Consider the following 8,287-nt stretch of genomic DNA (forward strand, 5'->3'; position numbering starts at 1 on the left):
CCATCCCCGCCCCCTTCCTTCTCCCGTAGCGGGCGGTGGGGAAGCAGCATTCCAGGGCTTTGTAGTGCAGGGGGGAGCCGTAGTTACCCGCTTGAAACTGGCCGAAATCGTCTGTCTAACTTGTTTTTTCTTCTGTGTTGGCGGATCAAAACAACTGCGACAGGTCTGAGCAAGGCTGCTGTGCTGGCCTTGCGGAGCAGCCGCTCAGCCTCTCCGTGCCCGACCGGGCTGTGGAGGCACCGGGGGAACAGCGGTGTGTCCCACCTTGAGCTAGCCTTTAAAAAGCCCAGGAAGGAGGGGGGCGGTGTGGAAAAAGTGTTCCAAAAATACAGTAATTTTTTTTTTTTGGAAAGGAGTTAACGTGGGTTCGAACTGAAAGAGGGAAAATTTAGGTTAGATATATGGAAAAAAATTCTTGACTGTGAAGGTGGTGAGACAGGTTGCCTAGGGAAATGATGGATGCCCCATCCCTGCAACTGTTCAAGGCTCGGCTGGATAGGGCTCTGAGCAACCTGGTCTAGTGGGAGGTGTCCCTGTCCACGGCAGGAGGGTTGGAACTGGGTGATCTTTAAGGTCCCGCCCAACCCAGACCATCTTGCTGTAGGTCCGTGGTCACGACCTGCGGTGTGATGGCCGGAAAGGCAGGGCAGGGGCAGTAGGGTCTGAACTAGCTTATTAAAAGGCAGCCTTTCCTGAGGCACAGTTTTTTTCTGCTTTCAGTATGCTTTTGCACGTGTTTCCCTCTAAGTAGGGTTTTACAGATTACCTTAAGAATGAGCCCATCATTATTGTGGTATAGCACATGTAAAACTGTTCTTTTTGATGACTAGGAAAACTTGAGCTGTAGCGCTGTTTGTGCAGTTATGTTGTTACCTAGTCTTACTTGTACAAATGTTTGGATGATCCCAGCTCGAACTTTTATGTTGCCAAAAATTAACTTAGTGAAAAAACCTCTCCCTTTCCCAGTGGAGGGAGTTGAGTTGTACTTGTACCACTGTGAATTTACAAGCTACTTAGGAAAATACCTTTTATTGCAAACAATGTATTGAATTTCACCACTGGCTCCATGTGCCTGTATTGCCTTTTAAGGTTCATTTCAAGTATACGTGGATCTTGAGCTAAGGAAGCCATGACCACCTGACCTCTCCAGGGTAGTCAATAAAGTAATAGTCACAATGATTTGTTAAACAAAAAACACTTCACGAGCTGGAAATTCAGATAAAGTGTGCCGTTAATAAATCTAGTGCAAACTGTTTCACCTCATAAGAAAGACTGCATTTTGTCGATCTCTTGGTAAATTCAGTGGATTAAAATAATACTGCCTATATGTTTCCTTACAAAATGAAGTTCTCAGTTCCTCTAATATTGCCAAACTTCAGGTTGCTGCACTGAGGTTTCCATGGCAGAAGGTTTATTTTAAAAAAAAAAATTATCCCAAATGATTCTCCCGTCTCAGTGCACAAGTTTGAGAGAGTAGAAACAGGAGTATGATCTTCCTTGTGTCAGTGCTGCTTACAGTGATTTGCTTAGGCAGGTTTGATAACCCAGCCACCATGGACCACATTTCCCTTTGTGCTGTTTTGAGTGCAGCATAGAGGGTTCAAATATGGACCCATGCATTTAAAGTTTTTCTTAGTGCTGCATGGCAGACAGTGCCTGTATAGTCAAGATGGTGAACAAAAGGAATGATTTCTCACTTTCCATGTCCTTGCTGTTCCAGTGTCTTAATTGAAGGAGCCCATAATCCCATGCTGGTTTTTTCAATGGGAAGCCATGTCTCAGTGGTAGAATTGGAGTGTCCTTTGGACAACGTGTGTTGGGAGGGCCCGGCGCTGGCAGCCAAGTCTCCTCAATAACCCTTCTGCAAAAGTGAAACCAGAGGACTGACTCACAACTGGAGTGATTACCTGAATGGCTTTTATTTCTCTCTTGTCCAGAGAGAACAGCTTTCCCTTGCAAATGATGACAGTGACAATGGCAGTGACAGGGAAGATGAGCAACCTCAAGTGGTGACACTGAAGAAAGGGGACTTGACTGCTGAAGAAGCAATGAAAATTAAACAGCAAATCAAAGAGGCCTTAAAGTCAAATGAATCAGGTGAATTTCAAACTACTAATTTCTTGCTTTGTGTAGTCAAAGAGATAACCCATAAGAGGGGCCTGATATTTGCTCAGTTTTCTACCATTTAATACTGTCTTTGATTAGTTCTGAATTTTTCACCTAAATAATTTTTACTTGTGGCTCCTAATCTCAAGTCATTAAGTATATATTCAGGATGTCTGGCTTTTTATAATTATGTAGTTCTGTACTTCTTGATTGTGCACCATCCTCCCTCTAAATACCCCCTTAAATTAATTTTTTTTGTTGTATTATTCCAGTGCACAGTCTTTTGACATCACCTGTGATAATTTTTTAACTCATTGACTAGTTCAGCCAAATTTGACAATGGAGTGGATGTTTTAAAGGTAATTGTGTGAGTTCATAAAAGAGAGTGTCAGGGCAGAGGGATTCAGGTCTGTCTTCAGTGGAAAGAATGGCAGATGTGTGGCTTGGGAACATATTAGCTGACTGGTCCATGTTATTACTTGCTTAAAATCAACCCCAGTATGTGTTGTGACTTGCAAATATATTAAGCAAAACTAAACAGATGGTACAATAGTGCCAAAAACCAGCAAGGTCCAGAAAAAAAGGTTTCTTTGCTAAAAGAACTACCCAGAATGGAAAGATGGAAGCCGTGTGGGAGGGACTGCTATAGTTTGACAATAATGATGTGAAACTGCACCTGATGGATATGGTTATGTTAAGAATTTCTCTCAGTATTCATCATTCAGATATGATTAAGTGCTTTGAGTGTCCAGAAACTTCAATCACCACACAGGGTGTGATGAAATGTAGCTTTATCTTTTGCTGACAGAAGACTTGACAGATTGAATGTAGCTACTACTGTCTCTAGTGGAAATATCTTGACAATTAAGAATATAGGACTGGAACCTCACAAGTATAAAATAGGTGAATCATAGAAACTGGATGTCTTCTGTGGTTAGCCATTATGGCTATTTACAAAAGCTGCCAATTGAATTTAGAGCCCACTGTGAGGCCTAGCACATGGCTATCAATATGACATCCTTAGCTTCTCTGTATGCCATTCGGATTTGAAAATTCAATTTTGTGCTGCCTCTGTGTAGACGTACGTGTTAAAGTTTAAATGGTATAAATGGCGAAGTCAGTAACAGCAGTGGGAGAAAGTATGTTGAGAATCTTACATTTTTTGAAAAGCAGATTGATGAGAAATCTTTTAAGTTTTAATAATGTAGGTTAGCTTGAAACTGAATAGAACTGCGTCCTATTTGTTTCTGCAGGTAGATATGTATTTGTTAGGTCTAAGCAGGTATATGACTTGAACTCCTCTGAGAATATATGTTCAGCTTTGGCCTTACTTCCTGGTGTCTTCTTACTGAAGTGTAATGCATATAGATGCTTCGTGTTGCAGTTGCTAAAGTCATCACACAATTTCTTTTCACCCTCCTAGTATTGGGAGAAGTTTCAACTTATTGGAAAGAAATGTCATGGTTCTTTCTGAGCATTGGCTTCCTTTTCATATAAGCAACTTGAACTTTGAATGATCACAGTAGGAGGAAAAATGATTTTGTAAGGCTGGGCAAAAAGAAGTAGTTGTCCATGAGAATCTATTGAGGTGGAGTCCATGCTGTGAAAAAAGTCCAAAAGAGCTACGAAGCTGAATACACTGTGTGAAATGGAAGTGTATTTGAATAGAGTGACTGAACTTATTTGGTGGAAAAAGACATTCCTAAGACATAATTGTATGTAGTGAGGATGGCAGTATTGAGTCCCTGTAGGACTTTGTCACCTCTGCTTATTACCCCTTCAGTAATAACTTGCATTTGGTGGAAAAAATCCACAGAAGTAGGTAGCAGGAGTGTTGGGGACTGCTGCCCTCTGTTCTGCATTATTGTGTTACTATTCATTCATCTGCCTTTGCAGTTAATATGAGGTCTTCGTGTCCTTTTCCTTTTTATGGCTTATGGGAATAAACAGGGTAAGTGCTACTGTGTTCCTCTGCTATGGAGAGAACCCAGTGTGAAATTTTCAATGAAGGAAGGTGTGTGTGACTACGCTACAGCTTGCTGAAGGCTTTTTTGCCTTTTGGGCCTTTTTTTCACTGTCAGTCTGACCTCTAGCTTTAAATTCTGATTTCTAGTCTGAGGCAGGTGTTTAGACATCTGTTTACTTCCAGTTTAATAAAAAGAATGTTGAGTAATGTGAATTTCTTTTATTTTTTTTGTCTGAAAATGGGAAGTATAAAGAAAGTTTGGTGCCGCATGACTTGGTTGCATTTCATGTTGCTTTGATTTTTATCCCAGAGTTGAAAGTCAAATTAATTTAATTGCTAATAGTGGACCATACTATATAGCCCCAACTTAGATCATTAGTGAAATTACATGAAGCTGTAAAGGTAATAGGAAAGTAAATTTCCCAGCTGATAATCTTCATTTCCAGCATGCATCCATGCTGAGGCACTTTGATAGCTCCTAAGAAATGTGTTACTAGCTATCTGTTGTGAATGCAATTTTTCAAAACATGGGAAGTACTCAGTTTTAAAGTTCTGCCCTCTCCTCTTTTAGATCTGTAGTGATTGTCTTAATTTGAAGGACCTTGTCTTCAGGTTTAGGATTGTGATTTTACTCTAGAATTTTCCGTATTTCATTTACATACTTTCTCCTTTGTTTTCTTCTATAACCTTTTTGACATGGCTACAGTTTTTGGTGGTTTTGTGTTGGTTTTTTTTTTTTTAACTTTAGACACCAGATGTTCCCATGATTTGCATTTTCTTTTATAGATGAATAATACCTTTTGTGTTAAACACTTTTGCATTAATGTGGTAAAACCAGCTGATTAATGTCCTAGCTGCACTTAGTTGCCTCCTAAGGCAGAGCAAATCCTAGTGAAGATTTTCTCTCGGCTTCTGCAAGTAGAGAGTCACAGGGATCTTTTTTATTTAGGACCAAACCTTTCTTATATGAGAAAAAGCCCTTCTATATTGAAATATTTTTCTCCATGGAGCAGAGACTTAGAAGCTTTTTAAAAATAAGTAGTTTGTTTATCAGCAGTGATTTTGCTTAATGTTTTATGCATCATTTTATAAATTGTTACTGTTGGTTCAGAGACAAATGGTCTTATGAAAAATTAAATTTGCACAAAAGAAAATATGTCAATTACTGCAAGATAGTTTATCCCAGCATTCGTTATAATCTATTAAATCAAATTTTGTTCCCTAGTGCTTTTCTACTTCATATGGCCTCTGGGACACTAACATGTGCAGATGACCAAATTTGGGAAAAGGTATCCTTTCATGTTCAAAGCCATATAATATTTTTCTTGTTTCATTCTATATGCTGGGTTCTAAGGAAGGACAGTAGAGAAAGAAGATGAGGAGAAAACAGTCCATGCTGTTTTGGCTATTGGAGCTCTTTCTGAATAGGCACAGGCTGCTCTGATTAAGCAGTTGTTATATCCAGTATGTCTCACAGAGTTAATGGTGTTCTTTATCATGTGAAGTAGCAGGAACCTAAATCAAAGCTAACTTTGCAGTATTTAAGTAAGAAAAACTTCCCAAGTGTTCTCTTATACAGTTGAGACTGACTACTGGAGCAAGACTGGCCTTCTTCTCTTCAAACCACCAGTGTGCCAAATTCCTGCAGTAAATGCTTCCAAAGTCATACAGAGAGAATGGGTGGCCAGAAAGCACTGTAAGGGGCATCTGAAATGGCTGACCTGAACTTCTAGCCTTAGAAACCATTAACAAATTTGCCAGGTTATTGTAAATTTTTTCCCAACCCCTTATCTTTGGGTAGATGTATATGGTTTCCAGTGTTCCTCCGGCTGTTCCTGACAGTTCAGTGGCATTTGTTTCCTGTTGTTGCCTCATTGACCCATGTGGACATTGCTAACTACACAAATGACTACTAAATAGAAAAACCCTGTAAACTGAAGAGCAATATTTCTTTTTCAGACTCTCATTTCTACTTTTATTGTAATATATAACTTGAAATTAAAAGAAAAGAAGAGATTTCTGACTTTGTGACTTCTTAAATTGATGTCACTTGTGAAGTGAGTTTTCAGCTCAACATCTGACTGTTGGTCAAGGAGTGTAAAAGTTTGTGATCCAAGTAAAAAGCAGCAATGACTAAGAACAGTGGGACTTTGAACTGCTAGTGTAGTTTTTGACTCATTTTTCAGAAGTGGATTTTATTATTTCTCCTGTAGTGCTTTTATGTATTTTACTTTGTGTATTTCAGTTTGCTTACCAGAAATCCCGCTTTCCATAATTTGTAATACTAACAGAATCTTCTATTAGGACTCTGTTTTAAAAGCTACCAACACTGAGATTGTTTCTTTAGTTTTTTTTTTTTGCATTGCTTAATACAAGTCAGTTTTTTGTAGGTCCTTGATGCAAACAAAAAGGATAGCTGATACATAAGAACCTGGTGAAATTACAAAGGATAAAGTGAAGTTGTTTTACCAGCTGGAAAAGACAATCTTAACAAATCAACACAAATTTCTTGAACTGCTACATCAAATTCTTTCAAAAAGTGTAGTCTGTCTTCACTCTCTGCACATGTTGGTAAGGCCAGGCCTATGGTGTTTCCTCATCTGCTTCATTGTTTGCCAAGCACTGCCAACACACATTGCTCTCTGAAGCTAGCATATAATGAAATTTTGACAGTGTTTAACCAGGCCAAGAGCTAAAATAATTTCCTTTGATGCAGAATAACCTGCAAATAGTATTGTGGCGCTGGAGGTCAGAGCTGAGCTAGTTGCCATTTTGGTGGAGTTTTTGAGCTTTGCTGTTTGTGCCCTTAGCTTATTTCATATTTAAATTCATATTGCAAAGGTACTTACCAGTTTCTCCATCTGGTTGGCAAAATGAAATTATTTTGTGCAGTTCACAATGTGGGCAGCAGGACAGTTGTGTGTAAAATTAAAATTTCTGTCCTCTATTTTTCCATGGATTCCAAACACAGACTGTTTATCTGTTTTCTTTTGTGGATATGCTTTGAACTACATTTTTAGGGGTTAGGTTTTTAAATTTACCACTCTAAGAAAATGTAGTAATCAGTTTGTTAGAGAGTGTCCAGTGAGGTTTGATTGTTTTGCTCCTCATGCTTATCCAGTAGCTGGTTGTGTCATTTCTACAGCAGTATTGGTACTATATACAGTTGGCACTCAGACTGGCTCCAGTACATAGACAGTTGTGTCTGCGCATAAGGGAAGTTTTTCTTATAGGTCGACTTTTTTTTTCCCCAGAATTTGGCTTATATTGTGTCTCAGACCTTATTTAAATTAGAAGATCTGGGTTTCCAAATAAACATTGTAGTTATGCAGCAATTAGTAAGGGGAATCATTTGCTATTAAACTTCTGAGCCCAAAAATGGAGGTCCAGCTTCTGAGAAAAATGATGCATAGCGTATTCTGATTCACTGGGTGTAATATGCTTTCAGGAGTTCTATTTCCCTCCCAGAATTTACTGTAGGCCCTTCCTAAACTTCTGTGTCACATGTACAGCATGTAAACACCAAAGCTCTCCACGCACAGTTCTCAATGGATCAATTGAGAAGTATTCTTTTCATATCTACAGTTTATTATTGCTGGTAATTCCTTGTAACTGTAATGCTTTTCTAATGTGCCAAGACTGAAATATTTTTCCCCAAAGCTGGTTAGTTATTTTCTGCATAGTAGTATTTTCTCATAAACTAGTATAGAATCATAGAATCAAGGAATTGTTTGGTTTGGAAAAGACCTCTAAGATCCACAGAGTTCCACTTATTAAACTTGCACTGCTTTGTTGCCACTAAACCATGTCCCCAGGTGCCACATGTTTTTTGAACAGTGCAAGGGATGGTGTTTCCATTGCTTCCCTGGACAACTTGTTCCAACCCTGACAACTCTCACAGTGAAGAAATTTTTCCTGGTATGCAATCTAAATTTCCCCATGTGGCCATTTCTTGTCCTATTGCTTGTTATTTGGGAGAAGAGACTGCTGCCTACCTCATTACAACCTCCTTCCAGGTAGTTGCAGATAGAGATAAGGTCTCACTTAAGCTCCTTTTCTCCAGACTGGACAACCCCAGGTCCCTGCTGCTCCTCAATAGGATGTGTGCTCCAGCTCATCATCTTATGCACCTCTTGGGAGTATTCTATAGGAGCCATTGACAGAATTGATGCTTAGTTTTTCAAGCTCGGTTTCTTCTTAAAAAGGGGCTCTGAA

The 8,287-nt window shown here is 39.2% G+C and overlaps 1 protein-coding gene across 1 annotated transcript in view; it reads left to right on the plus strand.

Moving 5' to 3' along the window:
* The window catches only part of KIAA1143 (KIAA1143 ortholog), a 12,614-nt gene that overhangs the window by 684 nt on the left and 3,643 nt on the right, over window positions 1-8,287 (plus strand). The window contains exon 2 of the mRNA XM_017734600.1: window positions 1,862-2,097. Within this exon, the coding sequence (XP_017590089.1) occupies window positions 1,862-2,097 (236 nt within the window). The remainder of the gene's footprint in view (window positions 1-1,861; window positions 2,098-8,287) is intronic.

Source organism: Corvus brachyrhynchos, unplaced genomic scaffold, assembly GCF_000691975.1.
Source record: "Corvus brachyrhynchos isolate BGI_N302 unplaced genomic scaffold, ASM69197v1 scaffold94, whole genome shotgun sequence".
Lineage (NCBI taxonomy): Eukaryota > Metazoa > Chordata > Aves > Passeriformes > Corvidae > Corvus > Corvus brachyrhynchos.